Genomic DNA, 21,012 nt, shown 5'->3' on the forward strand with positions numbered 1-21,012 from the left:
TACAGTGTGCATGTATGTGTGTGTATGTATGTATGTATGCATTTTAAATCCAGCCTGCTCTTGAAAATATCTTTTCACTGTTTTGAAGCAACTTTTCTAATTCAAAGGGCTCAGCATAAATAGTTTTTACAAGAGGTACTTGGTGAATGCTGGGAATACACGAACGTTTGGACTAAGTTGTGGTTTTGGCAATGAATTTGTATTACTTGAATTTTAAATTCTGAATTAATAGGAGAGCCCTGGAAGAGCAAAAACAGTCAGCAGTTCCGTCATCTGGAGCTACTGCTAGGTGGTTTTCATTTAAAAGCATTGGGGGGAGGGTGAATGGGCTTTTTGCAAACGATTTCTGACCCAATAGGAACCATTGGTCAGCCTTCACCGGTACTAATTTTCAAAACCTTTCCTCTGTGGAGATGGAGACTCACTCCAAACAAGAAGAAATGCTTTAAGAAAGAAAGCGTTTTCCAAAAGGGAGAACTGGCTTTTCCGGCTTAAGTGACTCAAGAGACTGTTTTCAGAAGTGTCCCTGTGGTCTTGGGTATATGAGAACTCCCCAGAAAGTAAACTTGTGAAATGCAGGACCGGAGTGCTGTGGCGTGTATTTGGTTTCCAGAGGCATAGCAGAGTTGTGCCATGGAGCTAAGAGACTGGTGGCTTGGAGCCTGAGCAAGATAACTTCCGCAAGCCCCCTCTTTAGGGCGCTCAGTGTCAGAACACAGTGAGTGCTAGATCTCCTCCCACCTGGTTTTTCTAGGGTAATGCTTATAGCTTAATTGCCTCCAAGGTCTCATGTGCTCCCCCAGCACATGACTTTTTCTCCTTACTCTGGCTCTAGATTAGAGCTTTGCCAACCTTGGTCAAGAGGTCATGTTAATGTGTAACCTAGAAGTGGTGGGGAGGGCTTCATGTAAACCTGCAGCCCACTCATGGGCAAATAGGTGTGTCTGTACAGTCAAGAGTGTGAAAATACTGAAGGGTCAAGAGTAGGAGTACCAACCTCCAGGTGGTGGCTGGAGATCTCTTGCTATTACAACTGATCTCTAGGCGACAGATCAGTTCACCTGGAGATTGCGACTTTGGACAGTGAACTCTATGGCATTATACCCCATCTCCCCAAACCCCGCCCTCCTCAGGCTCCAACCCCAAAATCTCCAGGAATTTCCCAACCCGGTCTTGGCAAGCCTAGCCAAGAACAAGGACCCAAGTCCATTATATGGCCTTAATTTATGATTGATAAATGCTAGTTTCAGTTTAACTGTTTTTTCACAATAGTGGAATATCTAAAGAATGTGTGGTTTGGGTGTGAATTTGTGATGCAGAATGCACATGGCTTTTGCGATCAAAATTACCTGTGATGCTTCATAGGTAATGAATGGTATTGGAAAGAAAAAGAAAAAATTATGAAAGAACTGGTTTGTTTTGAGATATTTGGTAATTTCAATACCTTAGCCGTTGAGATATCGTTTGAAATTTGCATTGGTGTTCTCAGAATCTGGAAATACTGATATTTGAGGGCAAATAACTTTTCCAGGTCACTTGTGAGAATGAACCATGCGTAGTTAGAATACGTAAAACAGCTGTACAAAAATTCTCTTTATCCCTTCTCCAGGCTATAAGTGATTAATGTATATGTCTGGGCAGGTGGACAACCATCACTTTCCTGTGAGACTTTGTGGGCTGATTCTGCAATACTGAGGATAATGCAAAACCACCATTAACAGATCCCCCTTTTAACAGCTGCTATATTAATGGAAACTCCCCAGGCAAACATTGCTCACTGTATCCCATTAAGCATGCAAGGTGGCTGGCCCTCTGGTTCTTCATCATGAGATGTGACCATTCAGAGCTAAGACATTGCTGCTGGCTGGTCCCAGAGGTTGCAGCATGCCTAACGGGCTTTGGGGTAACTCACATCGGGTTGCCTTATTCTGTTGGTAAGGGTTGGAAGGCTTGAAGGCTAATTGAGCTCTCCAGGAAAGAATAGTAAAAGTCTGCGGATCTCAGATGCTTCACCCGATACTTTACTTTAGAATAGTATCTCGTAGATACATAACACTATTTTCTGGTAGCTGGAAACCCAGCATACAGTTCCTAAAGAATGCAAAGCAGGTACATAGAAATATAGTGGATAGTCCTTCTGCTTCATTTGTGCAGTAGTATAAATGGTTATTTGTTGTGCTTTTGTCCTTTTCCTTGGATTGGCGGCCTTATGAAGTTGGGTTTCTGTAAAATGGCAGCTAACTTTGGTTTGCCATTTTAAGAAAAAGTGCTTTGGGTTAAAATACACCCCACGTGTTAACTCTGAGTTGCTGAATTTTTTTAAAAAATGTTTCTTTCAAATCGATAGTGGTGTACTTGGCCACAGCAGCATAAGCTTTCTCCCCCTCTGTGGCATAGAAAACTGGGGCAACTGGATGGTTTAGGGTGGTTTTTTGAACAAGGCCTGCACATTCACGCTAGTGATCATTCTATACCACACTAGCGGTTCTCGATTGCTGTTTTAAAACTTTGCAGAAATATTAACTTCCTATTGATGTGGCTTTCATTTCTGACTTTCAGTACGCTTGCAATGGTAATCCCTTTTTACAAAATAAAAAAAAAATGGATACTGTGTTCTGCCAGGTTGAGGTTTTGCCTGTTTTAAGGTATCTTACGAATATGCCAATTTGTTTAAATTCGGCTAACTTGGTCACCTTTTTAAGACATCATTTTACCTTGAGTCACATGTTCCATTTTGTTGGCCTCCTTCACATAGAAAATACAGCAACCAAGACCTGTGTTCTAAAAGCGGTATCTTCTACGTGAAAGGGAGCTTTCTGTACATTTCTCCCCTCCCCCCCCCCCATGTCTTTACATCACGGTAGTTTGAATAACCATGCTTCCATATTCACATCGACTTTTTTTGTTTTTGTTTTTTTCAATTTATGCACAGCACTTGCTCTGAAATTTGGGGACTGAGTACACCAAATACGATAGATCAGTGGGAAACATCAGGCCTTTACAGCTTCTCTGAACAAACCAGGTGAATATTCTGCCCTGTGTCTCATTCTAGAGATCTTGTGGGAGGGACTGGCTTTTGAGGGTCTTGTCTACTTGGAAATGCTTCCTAGTCAGCAAAGCATTTTAGAACAATAGTTTTTATTTTCCTTAAGTGTTCTCAGCTGATGTTTTGACCAATGAAATTCTAACTTTGGAAAATCCTCATTCCACATCAGTGCCGTTGAAAGGGGGGAAACCTAGGGGCCTGGGAAATGCAACCACGTGGTCTGGTGTTTGTTTAACAAGATCAGGGAGTTTTAAATCTCTTATCAAGTGTGTGTTTAAAAAACATTAGTTTGCACACTGTTTTTGACTTGTCGGTCAGGTATGTGCTTTCGGCGAGACTAAAAAACCCCCAATGTTGAGTGAGCAGTTTGTCTAGGCTTTTGATGGGTTTTTTTTCCATGTCACCCTTTACTTGCATTGTGCCCTGAAGTTCGTCTTTCTCATCCCATGAGTCATAAACCATCTGCATTTGTGTAGGCCTAGGCAGTCTCTGTCTTAAAACTAGCAAAACTTTTCAACCGGTAGCAGCAAGGGATGTGAGAACGCAAACAGCTCGCGGAAAAAACCCGCAAGCAAACACAGCTATGTCTAATGCAAGCTTCGAGTTGCAAGCCAACGTGAATCACTCGGATATCTGACTGCTTGTAATCTTATTGCGCAGTCTTGTATGGCAGATGTACTTAAAGAAATAACTGTTTTAGTGTAGTTGTGAGGAATTGGGGTGAGTGGGGGGTAGAGCATTAAAGTAACGTAGATGTGCAGTGGCCTCTATGGCCCCTCATGCACAAGGACAGCTGGATTCAGGTGCCAGTATAAGTCAGGGGCTGTTTTATAATGCTGTCTCCTTCTTTCGAGACTTCCCGGAAGAGTGCAAGATTTCTCTTGTAGCCCTTTCGGCGGATGGGTGGTGGGAATAAACTCCCGCAGTTCTGAACATCTCAACTTGAGAGTGCCCCCCTGTGAACACCTCTGAATATTTCTGGAACATTTTTCCTCCCCTTAGGTCTCTCGATGGCCGCCTGCAAGTGTCTCACCGTAAAGGATTGCCGCACGTCATTTACTGCCGGTTGTGGCGCTGGCCTGACCTTCACAGTCACCACGAACTTAAGGCAATTGAGAACTGTGATTATGCTTTTAACCTTAAAAAGGATGAAGTGTGCGTAAATCCATACCATTACCAGAGAGTGGAAACTCCAGGTAGGAAGACCGCAAGCCACTGTTGGTGTAAAGGCGTTGCCTCGGCGGGCTTGCTTGACTAAGTCTCTTACTAATTTTCACTGTGTGCAGAGTTTGAGAGGAAGGCTTCCCAGAGTTACCTTCCAGTAGTATCAGACTGACCTTGAGGCCAAAAAAGTGAGTTCTGCACTGGGCAGAACATTTGAAAACCAGAGAGCCAGCATGGTATAATGGTTAAGAGCGGCGGACTTTAATCTGGAGAACCGGGTTTGATTTCCTCCACATGAAGCCTGCTGGGTGATCTTGGGCCAGTCACAGTTCTCTCAGAACTCTCTCAGCCCTGCCTACCTTACAGGGTGCCTACTGTGGGGAGAGGAAGAGATGGTGACTGTAAGCCACCTTGAGACTCCTTAAGGTAGAGGAATAGCAGAGTATAAAAACCAACTCTTCTTAAAATCTCTGAGCTCTAAATCTTATTGGGTGGTCTGAGCCTAGCCATGGTCTCTCTGAAATGTTTTTCCTGGTGGCTGTGATCTTAAAAAAGGGAACCTCCTTGCTTTCACAATGTACTAACTATAGCTTTATTGTGGAGAATGGTGAGCCAGAGGAATATAGGGAAGCCAAAGCTGTATGTCTTTACGGGTTGAATATCCCTTATCTGGACTGATCCGAAAACTGGACCTCTTGAGCCGCAATTACTCGCCAGCCCTCAGCAGTGCCACTGATGGTTCAATGTACACAACATTATTAAGAATATTGTTTAAAATTACATTCACACGATTTATATAAAGTATATGCAAAATATATATAAAACCGAAATGAATTTTTTTTTTAGACTTGGGTCCCATCCCCAAGATGTGTATGCAAAAATTCCAAAATATTCCAAAATACTGAAAGATCTGAAATATGAACCGCTTCTGGTCTCAAGCAGTCCAGATAAGGGATATTCAACTTGTACTATGTTTTGCTTGATTTACTTGGGGCATCTTGTATTGTCCCCTCCACCCCCGGCCCCAGCATCCTGAAGGTTTCCCCTTGGTATTAGGAAGCTGCATCCTTTTCCTAAACCATCCCCCAGTTGCCATTTTTAACACGAAGGAAACATGGATCGAGTGTGTGTCAGGCCAGCTGACGTCACCATTGCCTGTTGTCCTTTGAAACAAGCTGCCTGGATGAGATTGGTGCAGTTTGGGCGGGGTGCAAAGTTGGTTCTTGATCCTGGCTTTATTAAGCTTTGCAGTTAGTATCTATCTACAGTGTCTTATCTAACACTTTGGGCTTTTCTCCCCCAGTTCTGCCTCCTGTCCTAGTGCCGCGACATACTGAGATTCTGACCGAGCTTCCGCCACTTGATGACTATACTCATTCCATTCCCGAAAACACTAACTTTCCAGCAGGCATCGAACCACAGAGCAATTATATACCAGGTACTCCGTGCAAAAACGAGTGGCGCAAAACATGCTTATTCTGCTGTGGGAGGGACTGAATCCATATCGTGTCCAGCATGGTCAAGAAAAGCAAAACCGAGTGGCGCAAAACATGCTTATTCTGCTGTGGGAGGGACTGAATCCATATAGTGTCCAGCATGCTCAAGAAAAGCACGTTTCCTGGTTTAGTGGTCCGTTGGGTTCATTTTCTTATTTACAGCATTTGCGAGCCTGCCTGAAAAGGCCCATTCCACCCTCAGCGGTGGTGTCCAACACCAGTGTCCTTGGTCCACTCAGCTCTAGCTGGACTCGGAATTAATGCAACGTTGGAGATGGAGTTAATTCTTGCCGGCTGGCCCGCTAATAGCCTGAGTCTAGGAACAGGAGACATAGTCCATTCAAGGATCTCATGGTGGGCTGAACGGCTTGGTACTAAGAGTGGTGGACTCTAATCTGGAGAACTGGGTTTGATTCCCCACTCCCCCAAATGAGGCGGTGGAGGCTAATCTGGTGAAGCGGGTTGGTTTCCCCACTCCTACACATGAAGCCAGCTAGGTGACCCTGGGCTAGTCACAGCTCTCTTAGAGCTCTCCCAGCCCCACCTGCCTCATAAGGTGAGTGTTGTGGGGAGCGGGAGGGACGGAGATTGTAAGCCAGTTTGATTCTCCTTAAAAAGTAGATAAAATTGGCATATAAAAACCAACTCTTCTTTTTCTTCTAAGTTTGTAAACTCTGCTGGTTATTTTTCAAGGTCTAGTTCAAGGAAGCCTTGTAGTTTGGACCTAAAAGTCCCATATATCCTTAGCATATTTTGAAATGCTTTCTTCTGTGAGCCGTCTTACCCTTCAGGATCTTTTGAGAGGGCCCTGCTTATCATTGTGAGAGCCAGGGCTCCCTTGGTTATTGCACTAGTGTTCCAGAGTTCATTCCTTATCTCTGTCAGTCCTTTTCTTTGTTCCAGAAGCCTACAAGAATGTTAGAATTGTAGAATCATAGAGTGGGGACCACCAGGGTCATCTAGTCCAACCCCTGCACAGTGCAGAAAATTCACAATTACCTCCCCCCCCACACACACACCCAGTGACCCACGCTCCATGCCCACAAGATGGTCAAGATGCCTTTCCTCTCATCTGCCTAAGGTCAGCATTGCTGACAGATGGCCATCTAGCCTCTGCTTAAAAACCTCCAGGGAAGGAGCGCTTACCACCTCCTGAGAAAGCCTGTTCCACTGAGGAACTGCTCTGTTATAAAAGTCTTCCTAATGTCTAGACGGAAACTCTTTTGATTTAATTTCAGTTAGCTGCATCCTTATCCAAGCTTTTACGCTACTTATTTTTAGATATTTTCTGTAGCCTCATTTAAATTCTATTTATTTTCCTGCTGACCTGTGTTTAATTTTATAGTATATTCTGCTTATATTTTATGTATAGAGACCACCTATGCTGTTCTCAGAGATGGCTGTATTTCATTCCATATGTCTGAGGTTGGCATACAGCATATTTTTTTCAACACTCTACACAGCTGTGTTTAGAGTTTATAGTGTACTTAATGTTCCACAAAGAGAATCTCAGGAACTCTTTACCTGTTCCACACTATGTGTATGCTTCAGCAACCAGGGGTGGAATGGGGGCGGGGGATTTGGATCCAGCAATCTTTCCCACTTCCATTCTGACCCCAAAAAGTTGGTTCCTCGGGCTGCAGGACCCACACAGTTAGAGCCATGCAAGTTGGAGAGTGAAATCATTCCCTTCTCTTATCAGCAATTTTGTGCAGGTATCACTCAGAAAGCCAACATTCCTGTGGTTGGAAGGGTCTACTGGGAGGAGGGAGAAAGTGAGTAAAATAGACTATAGTAAATGCAGCATCCTAGTGAGTGGCTGTCATTTAGGTCCATTTGGTTGTCATCCGGCTTGGCCATAATTTCATTAAACTCTGCCAGGTCTGCAGTGTAGAGAGTGGGAAGGGGGTTGACTTGACCAGTAGTAGGTGAAAGGAGAAGCAAATGGCACCCTCCTACCCCCCCCCCCATTTTACAGATTTGTAAAGGACTGTGGGGGTGGTAGAGCACTGAGCTGTGGCTCAGTGGTCGATCATCTACTTGGCATGCAGGAGGTCCCAGGTTCAATCCCTGGCGTCTCCAGTTAAAGGGACTAGGCAAGTAGGTGATGTGAAAGACCTCTGCCTGAGACCCTGGAGAGCCGCTGCCGGTGTGAGTAGACAATACTGATTTCGATGGACCAAGGGTCTGATTCAGTTTAAGGCAGCTTCATGTGACAGCAGCATGACACCTTGTTTTATCAGAGGGAATGTCCTGTGGAAAGTTTGACGTTTTAATTTTTGTTTTCCAAATTATGTATGGTGCTCAGAGACCTTCTTTATATTAATGGCTCATCAGTTGTTAACTTGCTCTTGGTAGAAACGCCACCCCCTGGTTATATCAGTGAAGATGGAGAAACGAGTGACCAGCAGTTGAACCAAAGCATGGATACAGGTAATGGTTTCCATTTTTTCCCCTGTGCTCAAATCAAAGGGAACTGTGTTTGGTAACTCAGGGGCCCTTCCCTGCTGGATCAGAGCGATGGTCCATCTGGTATAGTATCCTGGTTCACACAGCGGCTGGAGGGCCAACAGACGCGGCACTGAGTCCGAGGCCCTGCCTGGGTGCTGCGTCTGAGCACTGGGTTTCACCATGGCTGGTAGCCAGTGAGGGACCTCTCCTCCGTGAATCTGTCTAACCCCTTTTAAAGCTATCTATCTATACATTATTTGTTTGTTTGTTTTGCAACTTCTAGCCCGCCCTCCCCGGCCAAGGCCAGGCTCAGGGCGGGTAACATTATTTAAAATGCATCAGTAGTGATAAGCAATAAAATTAACAATAACTTTAAGTTAAAATAACAAAATCCTAATTAAAGTAATCCTCCACCCACAAACGCAAGATGGTGCCTAAATTACATCCGTATTCATGTTTGGCCGAAACAAACAACAGGTTGCCCCCTCAAGATAGCATACCACAAACATAAAAAGGGGGAGGGGGCGGAGAGGCCAGAAAGATTATATCCGCGGCTGTCCTCAACTGTAGGCCTGGTGGAATAACTCTGTCTTGCAGGCCCCGCAGAACTCTTTAAGGTCCCGCAGGGCCTTGATGTCACCAGACAGAGCATTGCACCAGGCCGGACTCTGTAAAACACCAGGTAGACTCTGTAAAAAGCCTTGGAGTGTGGTTGGATTCTGCGCTGTCGTTGGATAACAAGTGTCCATGGCAGTGGATTGGCATTTTTTTACCCACACCAGCAGTTTCATTGCAGTGCCTGGTATCTCCAGTGAGGATTTTATTATGACATCAGCAAGGGTTTAGGCCCTATCAGTGTATCTAATTCTCAACGTGGCCCCATATGTGGATACTTAAATCTGGAGACTGGAATTGTGAAGAAGAGTTAGGACAGATCTTTCTGCAAACCTGAGAAAAGCCCCAGGTTTGCAGAAAGCTCTGAAATTTAAAAATATTGGGGGTTTAAAACCCTCCAAAATCGTTAAAGATCATAAAGGAGGGAGAGAATTGGACTGCTGCATGCTCCTGGTAGGCAAATCTTCATTTTCCACAGGCAAAGCATCTGATTGAAAATCTGACCCAGATCCTCTTGCTCTGATTCTCCGCACTAATAGTATAGAAATAAATTAGCTGTGCACATTAAACTGTGCCCCTCCCTGGTGTGCATGGTACGGAGAGAGTGGACAGGGAGAAGCGTTTCTCCCTCTCTCATAATACCAGAACGCAGGGTCATCTGCTGAAGCAGGAGGGTGAGAGATTCAAAACTGATAAAAGGAAGTATTTCTTCACACAACGCATAGTTAAATTGTGGAACTCCCTGCCCCAGGATATGGTGATGGCTGCAACCTGGAAGGCTTTAAGAGGGGAGTGGACATGTTCACGGAGGAGAGGGCTATCCATAGCTACTAGTAAAAATGGATACTAGTCATGATTCGTACCTATTCTCTCCAGCAGGGGTGGGGAACCTTTTTCCTGCCAAGGGCCATTTGCACATTTATAACATCATTCGGGGGCCATACCAGGCGCACATCTCCCAGCCGGGGGGGGGAGGCTAGAGCAGCGCACGTCGACCCCGAGCGAACAGGCCCCAGCCTCCCCGCCTCCCCCGCCCCCACACACACTGCGGCACACGCAGCCCCACGCGACTGGGCCCCAGTGTCCATGCTCTCCCCCCCCCCGAGTCCACAAAAGGCCCCCCGAAGCCTGATCAGCTCCCGAGCGCCTACTCTACTGCCTGGAGCCGTGGGTCCCATCCCCCACCCCCCGCCGCTCAACAGCCAACAGGTGGCAAGAGGGGCTTACAGTGTGCCGTGGCGTTCCTGCATGCCGCGGCTGTAGGGGGCAGCCTTGGGGGAAGCATCCCTCCCCCTCCCCCTCCTCGCCGACCAACAGTCGGCGAGAGGAGGTCCAAAGGGTGCCGCAGCACCCCTGCAAGCCGTGGCCCCAGGAACACCCTCGAGGAGGGCAGTGCCTCTGCAGCAGGGCCCCGGAGCTACCGAGGGCCACAAAAAATGTCCTCGGGGTCCGCATACGGCCCCCGAGCTGGAGGTTCCTCATCCCTGCTCTCCAGGCTCAGAGGAGTATGCCTATTATATCAGGTGCTGTGGAACACAGGCAGGATAATGCTGCTGCAGTCGTCTTGTTTGGGGGCTCCCTAGAGGCACCTGGTTGGCCACTGTGTGAACAGACTGCTGGACTTGATGGACCTTGGTCTGATCCAGCATGGCCTTTCTTATGTTCTTATGTCAGTGGGCCGTTTTTGTGTTTGGTCTTTTGCACGAGCTACAAGAGTACACATGCATGAAATATCTGTTTAATGTAGGTTGTTCACAAACAGCAGTTTCTTCCTAGCTCTCAGGACACAAAGGCCCCTCATCCTCGGAGGAAGAGGCTACTTCAGTCACTCAGCACAGGAGAGTAATGTATCGAAAAAGGAAAGGAAGGAGAGGGAGGCTGAATTTGTATCTTTAAAATTTTGTAAGACTCTCTGATGCCTCAGTGATTGAAAAGTAGGGTATCGATCTGCAATTTTTATGATAATGATAGTTTGCACATACTATACTAACCTTCCATCCTACTCCAGTCTCAGATGCAGTAGCACACATTCCCCTGGGGGAAAAACACATGCTCCTTTAACACAGAGCCCGAAACTATCCTTGTCTAAATTGTTTCACTGTCCGTTGTGATCATCAGTGAGGAAGTTGTGCTATTATATGTCTATTAATTAAATTGCAACATATATCTTGCAAAGCAGTGAATGGCAAATGCATGCCTCCATATTTCACCTCCATTTCCTACAGTTCTGCTGTGTCCTCCTTCTGAAGAAGCATGTTTCCCACCAATTACTGTTCTAGAGTTTTTAGAATAACATGGGGTGGGGACCATAGAACTGTCTGTATCGGCTGAAACAGCTCTGTAATGTCCTTGAATACTTTCTGCACACACTCTAGGTTGTTCTGTGGACACGTGAAGCATGGTTCAGATGTAATTCCCAGATGACTGCAAAAGAGCCCTGAAGGAGCTTTTGGGCTTTGACTCTCACGCCACGAGCTGACCAGTGACTTCCTGGCTTGTGGCCAACCACAGCTTGCATTTGAACCGACAAACTGTGGTTTGTGTTTGGCCTCCTGATCCTGACTTGCAAAGCATAGTTTGCTGGTTCAGGTGTGACAGCAAAGTGTGGCTTGCTGACGGTTATTAAGAGAGTGATTGGCTTGTCATGTGCGGTGAGCATGACCCCAAGGCACATTGTGGCTTTATATTGCCTCTGGTTGGCCACTGTGTGAACCGACTGCTGGACTTGATGGGCCTTGGTCTGATCCAGCAGTGCCTTTCTTATGTTCTCTGAACCATGCCACTGCATTCAGAAATTTTGTATTGTATGCAGATCAAAGATCAGTGCTCGGTCATGGAAATGAATTCACTATCCCCCCCTTTTTTTGGAGGGCTAAAGTTATGTTAGATGTGAAAGATTCAGTTAAAATATCCCAATAGGGCTTATAACTAAATATTTTGGTGCCCCCTGCCTTGATTTCATAACTTTGACCTTGGTTCTCCTAGGTGGCAGTACAATTGAGTTGTAAGCCCAACCACGTTACTTGAAGAAACGTTTCCCATCAGTGATAAGAAAAGCGTAGCTTGTTTTCGCCCACTCTCTCCTTTCTGGCCCATAAACCCCAGGGACTTCTAAATTTTCATAAAAAGAAATCTGCATGTGGTTTGAGGTTTCCGCCAGTTGTTTAATTGTTGACATCTTTAAATCGAATGACAAAGCTTGGGTCAGCTTCCAAAGAGTATTTACACAGTAGGGACATTAGCTCTGCGGGGATATCTTCAGGATAAATCTTCCACATGCCCGTGTTAGTAAAAACTAACCTCAAGCTCTTCGAATTACGGCTGCACAGCATCCAAGAGAAACGTTTAGAATGTGGCAAAGCATGATTTTTTTCAGTCGGAGGCCCTGAAGTGAATTTTGCTCTAAAGTAACACAGTTCTCTTTAACTCCACAGGATCTCCAGCAGAACTGTCTCCCAGTACTCTTTCTCCAGTCAATCACAGCCTGGGTAAGCGGTAAAAAAAACTTTCCTGGTAACAAGTTAATGCAGTACTTTGGGAACAAGCTGCAGCTTAGGATAGGGGTGTCGAAGTCAATTGTTATGAGGGCCGGATATGACATAAATGTCACTTGGTTGGGCCGGGCCTCGCTGGCTTGTGGGCTGGATAAGAGCTCTCAAGGGGCCTGATACGGCCCCTGGGCCTTATGTTTGACACCCCTGGCTTAGGATCTAGAAAGCTGTATTCAGAAAAGACGGATCTGGGAGAGGAACTGCGATAAAGCAGGTGGAATCGGTTGTCTTTATCCAAGATGATTATAGAAATTCCAGGAGACCTCTTTGTGCTGTAGGTGACCTACAATTTCTAAAGTCAGCTTGGACAAAGACAGCTTGGACAAAGACAACTGCTTCCAACAAAAACACCCACAATGTTCAGGTGACCTCTTTTTAAGAGGGTTGGGGAAGGGGCTGTGGCTCAGCGGAAGAGCATCTGCTTGGTGTGCAGAAGGTCCCAGGTTCGATCTTTGCGAGGTTTAACGTTTTTAAATTGTACTATTTGGGAGGTTTCAGAAAATCCCACATTCTAAAAGACTCTTGTCCGTGTAGTATGAACAGGGTAGAATCACTGCAACGTGGTTTTTTTTTTTTTTTTTTTTTTTTTTGTATCGTCCTTTCTATGTTGATAATCTGAGCTAAATTTCTTAAGTCACTCTTAGATGAATGGAACGACGTTTCGGACAATTGTAAAGTTCGGGGTTTTTTTCTCTCTGAACAAAACTCCGATATAATGGACAGGGTAGCAAAATTTCTACAACTAGCTATGAGCCTCCCAGAATCTAAATTCTGACCCTTTCTGGTCCTAGCTTTAGCTCTCCTTGTTTTTTAGCTCCTGTATTAATTGCATATATGCCAGTAAAGGTGCTGCAGTTTTTGTTGATTTCAACATGTGCAAAGTGCATTAACATGCAAATTCTCCCGACTCTTCCTTTAGACCTGCAGCCTGTCACCTATTCAGAGCCTGCGTTTTGGTGCTCGATAGCATATTACGAATTGAACCAGAGAGTGGGAGAGACCTTCCACGCCTCGCAGCCTTCACTTACTGTAGATGGCTTTACAGATCCGTCGAACTCTGAAAGATTCTGCCTAGGTTTGCTTTCCAACGTCAATAGAAACGCCACCGTGGAAATGACAAGGCGGCACATAGGTAGCGACTTCCTGCCTTTTCAGACTTGTTTTCTTCTTTTTTAATTTTTAAATATTTATTAAGAGAAAATAAGAATATAACAATTTAAAAAACGGAAATATAATATTACTAAAATACACATACTACAAATTCTTGAAAATAAACTAAAACTGTGCTGCTAATATAACTAAATAACCATACCAGTGAACTAAGCAATACATTATCTATTTATCTAAAATCCGATAATTATTACATCACTCCCTCTCTGCGATTTAAACATTTTCTATCCTTGAGATTGTTAAATTTCAGGGAGCGTCCAGTTCTTCCGTATTTTTGTCATTATTATGATATGTCAACTCAATTAAAGCATAGGTTTCTTTAACCTTATGAAGCCAATTATTTAAATCAGGGAATTTCATGCTTTTCCAATATCTTGCAAGATTTGTTCTAGCAACTCTCAGACTTGTTTTCATGTGTTCGAAAACGTCTCCTCCTTTTGCATAGATGGTGGAAAATTAATTTTGGAGCTGGCTTTATTTTGAGTTGCAGAGGGAGCCAGTGCAGTGAATCACTAATACTCGATTAAGGTCTGTGTGTTAAATTTAACTCTTGGCCTGTCCTTTTTCTAGGAAGGGGAGTACGTTTATATTACATCGGCGGGGAGGTTTTCGCCGAGTGCCTAAGCGACAGCGCAATCTTTGTCCAGAGCCCCAATTGTAATCAGAGATACGGGTGGCACCCTGCGACTGTGTGCAAAATCCCACCAGGTAAGGCACATAACACACAAAAATAAAATGTCACCTGTGTGTTCTAAGCAGCATTTGCTGTGCTGTAATGCTTAGGCTTGTTTCACTTTTATAAAAGGTAAAGATAGTCCCCTGTGCAAGCACCGGGTCACTACTAACCCATGGGGTGACGTCACATCCCGACGTCTACTAGACAGACTATGTTTACGGGGTGGTTTTGCCATTGCCTTCCCCAGTCGTCTACCCCCAGCAAGCTGGGTACTCCTTTTACAGACCTAGGAAGGATGGAAGGCCTTGAGCTGGCTACTTGAAACCAACCTCCGTCAGGATCGAACTCAGGTCGTGAGCGGAGCTTTTGCCTGCAGTACTGCAGCTTACTACTCTGCGCCACGGGGCTCATCTTCACTTTGATAAGGCCTCCCCAATTGAGAATTCAATCAAGAAATCATTAACACATTAATAGCTTGAAGTAGCAGTTATCACTTATCACGCCCTTATTTATTTATTTATTTTTGCAGGCTGCAACTTGAAGATCTTTAACAACCAGGAATTTGCTGCCCTTCTGGCTCAGTCTGTGAATCAGGGCTTTGAAGCGGTGTATCAGCTCACTCGGATGTGCACCATAAGGATGAGCTTCGTTAAAGGGTGGGGGGCCGAATACAGGTGCGAAAGTGTGTTTGGCTGCTGCTTCTTGCCCAGCGAGTCATGTACCAATAACAAAACCTTTAATGGCATTTTAAAGAAAAACCCACTTAAATTATACAATAAAATATTACATGTAGCTCAAATAGTGTTACAGTTGTAAACAGTATTCATCCCTGAGTTTTGTCATGTTGTACTTTTACAACACTCTGAAGGAATTTGGCCACTTTCTCAGTTATGACGGGGGAGCGATTTATTCAGGAGAAAAGACACCTTTACAGGTGCAGTTAATCCAGTCTTGTTTACCAAGGTAAGGTGTTAAAATGTTTTGATCGAATTTCATCATAATGGGAGCAATGGAAGAGCATATGTAAAATTGTTTCGATATGGCTCTTCCCACAAGGGCAGTTCCTTGCTGAGCAGGGTAGATATTGAAATCTCCCATACAAAATTGAAGATGGAACGACATTAAATCTTGCAAGGGAGAAGGCCACTGGGCTTTTCTGGGTGGACAGAAACAGCCCATGATGCGAGTGACTGCTCTAGAGTACTATTCCAGCTGTGTGTGGGAGCAGCCCTTCTCTTTTACAGGTTGAGTATCCCTTATCCAGACTGCTTGGGACCAGAAGTGGTCCGTATTTTGGATCTTTCCGTATTTTTTGGAATTTTTGCATATACGTAATGAGATGCTGGGGATGGGACCCCAGTCTAAAGATGAAATTCATTTATGTTTTATATATATGTTATACACATAGCCTGAATGTAATTTTAAACAATATTTTAAATACTTTTGTGTACACTGAACTATCAGTGGCCCTGCTGAGGGCCTGTGAGTAATGCCTGCACACCGGCTCAAAAGGTCTGGTTTTCGGAACAGTCTGCATATCGGATGACCAGATAAGGGATACTCAATCTGTATTCCGCAGCTTCGCTTCAATTTCCTGTGCAATTCTGGAGCAGTTCTAGAAGAAGAAGAGTTGGTTTTTATATGCTGACTTTCTCTACCACTTAAGGAAGAATCAGACTGGCTTACAATCACCTTCCCTTCCTCTCCCCACAACAGGTACCCTGTAAGTTAGGTGGGGCTGAGAGAGCTCTAAGAGAGCTGTGACTAGCCCAAGGTCACCCAGCTGGCTTCATGTGGAGGAGTGGGAAACCATCCCGGTTCACCAGATTAGCGTTTGCCGCTCATGTGGGGAATCGAACCCCGTTCTCCAGATTAGAGTCCACTCTTCTCCTTGGCCAGTCTTTAAACTATAGGGGTCAGGCTGTGTTTGTCACACTTTCATTTTGGTACTTTAAAAGCCATAATGATTTTTAACGAGTGGGCCTCGGTGTGGAACACTTTGGATTCTGTGCTTAGCTTTTCTTGTGTAGCAGCAAAACACTTGTCTGGAAACTAGAATGCATGTTTATATTTTCAGGCACTCGTGGTTGCTAAGCCAAGACTCCCACGCCCAAGGGGGTATTCCTTGCATGTCCGGAGTTATATATAAGCAAATCTTAGAAAGCGTAACGGCTCTTTAGCTGCCCAAAGAGAGCAGGCCTGGAGTTTTGATGCAGACTCTAATCTCTCCCTCTCTTTTTGCCATTCTTTTTTTTAAAAAAACGCCCTAATCAGTGTTGGCTCAGACAAGTTGCTTGCTCGTACCTATATTAAAAAGTTACTTACCAATTAATAAGCGGCCTGTGCAAATGCTGTCAAGGCCAGAGTCAGATGGCTGAAAGAACGGAGTGACTTTGCCTCTTTGTTTATTTACAACTTTTATGCCACCTTTCCGCCCAGTTCAGCGTCCTCAAGACAGCAGACAGTCAAAACAGTCGAATAAATCTTAAAACACACTTGTGCTGATATATACCCATGCACACAATAAAAAAAGTTCAACAAAATTAGCAAGTTTGTGTTGAAAAAGCAGTCTGCTTTAACATTAAACCTAAAGATCTGGTGGGACTAAACAGAATAAGTACCTTTTTGATAACTTCTGTTCAAATGAACAAGTTTTGAGTGAGTCATCACATAAAAACTATCGTAAGCTCTTGTGAAACACTGTAATATAGGCTCTAAGTTACAGGGGCTGTGGCCAATCTTTCTTGCCTCCCTGCCATGAAGAACCATTGTCTCTCAGTCGTTCTATACACCATGTCAGTCTTTCCTTTGCTGACTCAGTCTGACATGTTCCCGGGAAATGCAGATTGTGTTGCACCTGCAAACCATCCTCTTTTCTCCTTAAAGACTAACACAATTTCTGGCAGGGTATGAGAATTACACAACTTTAAGGTTGACAGTGAGGAAATTGAAATTGTTGAAAACTTTCTATTCCTTGGCTCCATCATCAACCAAAAGGGAGACTGCAGCCAAGAAATCAGAAGGAGATGGAGACTGGGAAGGGCAGCCATGAAAGAGCTAGAAAAGATTCTGAAGTGTAAGGATGTGTCACTGGCCACCAAGATCAAGTTAATTCATGCCATTGTATTCCCTATTACTATGTATGGGTGTGAAAGCTGGACATTGAAGAAAGTAGATTCTTTTGAAATGTGGTGTCGGAGGAGAGTGTTACGGATACAGTGGACGGCCAAAAAAAAAATCAGTGGGTTTTAGATCAAATCAAGCCTGAACTGACCCTAGAAGCTAAAATGACTAAACAGGCTGTCGTACTTTGATCCCATTATGAGAAGACAAGAGTCACTGGAAAAGACAATCATGCTAGGAAAAGTTGAAGGCAGCAGGAAAAGAGGAAGACCGCACAAGAGATGGATTGACTCAGTCAAGGAAGCCACAGCCCTCCGTTTGCAAGATCAGAGCAAGGCTGTCAAAGATAGGACATTTTGGAGGACTGATTCATAGGGTCGCCATGAGTTGGAAGCGACTTGATGGCACTTAACCCACACACATGAGCTTTCGTGGCTCATGAAAGCTCAGACCCTGCCAGAAATTGCGTTAATCTTTAAGGTGCTGTTGGACTCCTGCACTTTTCTACTGCTAGTGACAGACTAACACAGCTACCCATCGTGATCTGTCTTTTTTTTCCTGATCGATTCCCTCTGCTTCTGTAGGACATGTGGAAGATTTGGAAGTTAGGCTTGATCTGCCGCCGTTGGTCAGCAGTGAGCTTGAAGTGACCCAGCGGTCAGCTTTTGCTTCATGTGTAACGGCTACCTTTGGAGTTTGAAGTGAATTCTTCCCTCCCCTCCTCCCGCCCCCCCCCCCCCCCCGGTTCTGATGCAGATGGTTTACGGTTTGAATAATGGGTTAATCTTTCTACAGGTAGAATATCCGGACTGAGCCAAAAAACAGACCTTCGGCCGGCATGCAGGCAGATCCGTGCTGCCTACTTTCAGTGTTTCCTCTCACCTAAAAAAAACGAAACACTGCATTGTAGGCGGAAACTAAAAGGCTGCCGTTTTTAGTTTGTAGTTGATGCTCTTGTTTAACAGCTGCTACAGGTATTCTGGTGAGACAGTTACACCTTTGTGTTCTGATGGTTCAGTGTATACAAAATTATTTAAAATATTGTTTAAAATTACATTCAGGCTAGGTGTATAAAGTGCACATAAAGCATAAAGGAATTTGGGCCCCATCCCCAAGATATAGTTCATTATGCATATGCAAAATTTCCAAACTATTCCAATATGCGGAAAGATCCGAAATACAGACCACTTCTGGTCTCAAGCAGTCCGGATAAGGATACTCAACCTGCATTTGCTTCATTTTGTAAGAAGTTTGAAAATATTTAATAGAATTCCAGATCTATCCACTACAGTCCTGGGTTTTCTAATACAATTTCTAATCAGTAAAGCAGTGTTTGGCTTGGGAGGATTTTGCCTCTGGGTCATAGAACTATATGGCAACTAACCCTTGCAGCTATAATAGGTTTATGGACTGCCAGCGCAGGAGTTGTATGTATTAAGTCATGCAACATAGGTTTGGGGAAAGTAACTTGAACAGATGAAGCTGCCTTATACTGAATCAGACCCTTAGTCCTTCAGGGTTAGTACTGTCTACTTGGGCTGGCAGCTGCTTTTCAGGGTCTCAGAGGCCTTTCACGTCACTTACTACCTGATCCTTTTACCTGGAGGTGCCGGGGATTGAACCCTGAACCTTCTGCTTGCCAAGCAGATGCTGTACCACTAAATAGGAAACCTGAGAGGTTATGGGTTGACAGTGTAAAAAACAAAAAAAGAATAGAACAAAGTATATCTTTAATCTGGGGGTGCACTAAAAATTATATCAAAAACAAAACAGACTTCTAGGCCATATAAGTCACAAATTGTGCTGTACACTTTGCACCTATTGCAGTTCCTGTAAGTAACACAGATAATTCCAGTGACATAATATTCATGGACCAAATGTGTTTCAGCTAAGAAGACCTTCCTCAGTGGTTGCAGTCTACTAGTACATACACACAAGATGAAGGGTTAAAGGATGTAAGCCATGGGAGGTTGTGTGTTTGCATTCCCAAATATGTACTAAACATAACTTCCAGGATTTTACATCAGGCTTGTGTTCTTAACAGCCCACCTCAAAGGTGTGTAAAGGTGTGCTCTTTCTAGACACAGCAAGTCCTTCACTCCCGTGTGTGTGTACTCCAGTAGCAGTTAGGTAAAGAAGGCCATGGCCCGTCCCAAATCGATGTTTCTAGATGACATTTCCAGAACTAGGAGCCCCTGGGCCAAATTTAGACCTCAGTAAAATAGGACACCGTTTCACCTGAGGCACCAGCCACCTGGTGAAGGAGGACAGGAACCCTCTTGTAAGAACATCAGAAGAGCCCTGCTGGATCGGACCAGTGGACCATTACTCCAATATCCTGGCTCACGCAGTGGCCAACTAGTTGATCTGGAGGTCCAGCTACAGGGCATAGAGGCCGAGGCCTTCCCCTGATGTTGCCTCTCTTGGGGACTTTACCCCTAGCCCACCAGTGGAGCCCAGTTACATCCAAACAGCCTCTTCTTCCAGGAATTTCGTGAAGACTGCAGGGCCAAGATGTGGCACCAAAACAAAGGGAGGGCCATGGTTCAGTGGTAGAGTATCTGCCTGGCATGCAGATAGTCCCAGGTTCAGTCCCCTGGCATCTCCAGTTAAAAGGACCAAGTAGGAGGGGATAAGACCTATGCCTGAGACACTGGAGAGCTGCTGCCAGTCTGAGTAGATAACACTGGCCTGGATGGACCAAGGGTGTAATTCATTATAAGGCAGGGGTGTCGAATATAAGACCCGCGGGCCAGATCCGGCCCCTTGAGAGCTCTTATCCAACCCGCAGGGCAGCCAACGCAGCCACCCCTTCCAGTCTCGATCTGGGCTGGCGAGGCATGGCCGTTTTAAATGCCGCTTCGACAACAGCTACAGCATTGTGTAGTAGTTAAGAGTGGTGGTTTGGAGTGGTGGAGTCTGATCAGGAGAACCAGGTTTGATTCCCCACTCCTCCACATGAGCGGTGGAGGCTGATCCGGTGAACTGGATTTGCTTCCCCACTCCTAAACATGAAACCAGCTGGATGACCTTGGGCTAGTCACTGCTCTCTACAAGCTTTCTCAGCCGCACCTACCTCCCAGGGTGTCTTTTGGGGGAGGGGAAGGAAAGGTGATTGTAAGCCGCTCTGCCTCTTGGGGCAGCTGTTTTGTGGCTGCGCCCATTGCGCCGTGTCAGAATTCCAAAGGTGCCTGCAGGCTCAAAAAGGTTAGGGGCCCCCGGCCTAGGGTGCTGGCAGGGGCCATACATGTAACTGGCAGCTATGGCTTTACAGCGTGTTTCCTTTTTTCCCTCCCCCTCTCCTCCAGGCGGCAAACGGTAACAAGCACTCCTTGCTGGATCGAGCTTCACCTGAACGGGCCTCTCCAGTGGCTGGATAAAGTATTGACTCAGATGGGCTCCCCTTCAGTACGCTGTTCCAGCATGTCGTAAATCACCTCCTCTTTATCGGGGCGAGCTGAAGATGCTGAGCCCCTTCAACAGACTTAAGCCAACAGCTCGTCTGTCATAGTAACTGTGTGTGGTCTCCATGAACTGTTTTCCTATCCAAAAAGAGAGAGAGGGGATGAAAAGCACTTGAGGGTCTGATCAGTTTTAAAGCACCTTGTGAATTCTGTTTTCCTATACTCTGATACTAGATTAAAAAAACATTAGTATATAGAAACGCCTTCTTCTGAAGGAGGGAGGGACATTTTAAAAGACTTTAATGGTGTTTTTATT

At 45.0% G+C, this 21,012-nt stretch overlaps 1 protein-coding gene across 2 annotated transcripts in view; it reads left to right on the forward strand.

The window, feature by feature from the left end:
- Positions 1–20,741, forward strand: part of SMAD2 (SMAD family member 2) — a 34,062-nt gene extending 13,321 nt beyond the window's left edge. The window contains exons 2-10 of one of the 2 annotated variants that reach the window (XM_056848237.1): positions 2,933–3,022; positions 4,049–4,242; positions 5,514–5,648; positions 8,065–8,139; positions 12,207–12,260; positions 13,243–13,455; positions 14,064–14,201; positions 14,699–14,843; positions 20,601–20,741. In XM_056848237.1, coding sequence (XP_056704215.1) covers positions 2,933–3,022; positions 4,049–4,242; positions 5,514–5,648; positions 8,065–8,139; positions 12,207–12,260; positions 13,243–13,455; positions 14,064–14,201; positions 14,699–14,843; positions 20,601–20,724 — 1,168 coding nt within the window. In that variant the 3' untranslated portion in view covers positions 20,725–20,741. The remainder of the gene's footprint in view (positions 1–2,932; positions 3,023–4,048; positions 4,243–5,513; positions 5,649–8,064; positions 8,140–12,206; positions 12,261–13,242; positions 13,456–14,063; positions 14,202–14,698; positions 14,844–20,600) is intronic. The other variant, XM_056848238.1, reaches the window with a different exon arrangement.
- The last annotated feature ends 271 nt before the right edge of the window (positions 20,742–21,012 follow it).

Source organism: Euleptes europaea, chromosome 4, assembly GCF_029931775.1.
Source record: "Euleptes europaea isolate rEulEur1 chromosome 4, rEulEur1.hap1, whole genome shotgun sequence".
In the NCBI taxonomy this organism is placed as follows: Eukaryota; Metazoa; Chordata; class Lepidosauria; order Squamata; family Sphaerodactylidae; genus Euleptes; species Euleptes europaea.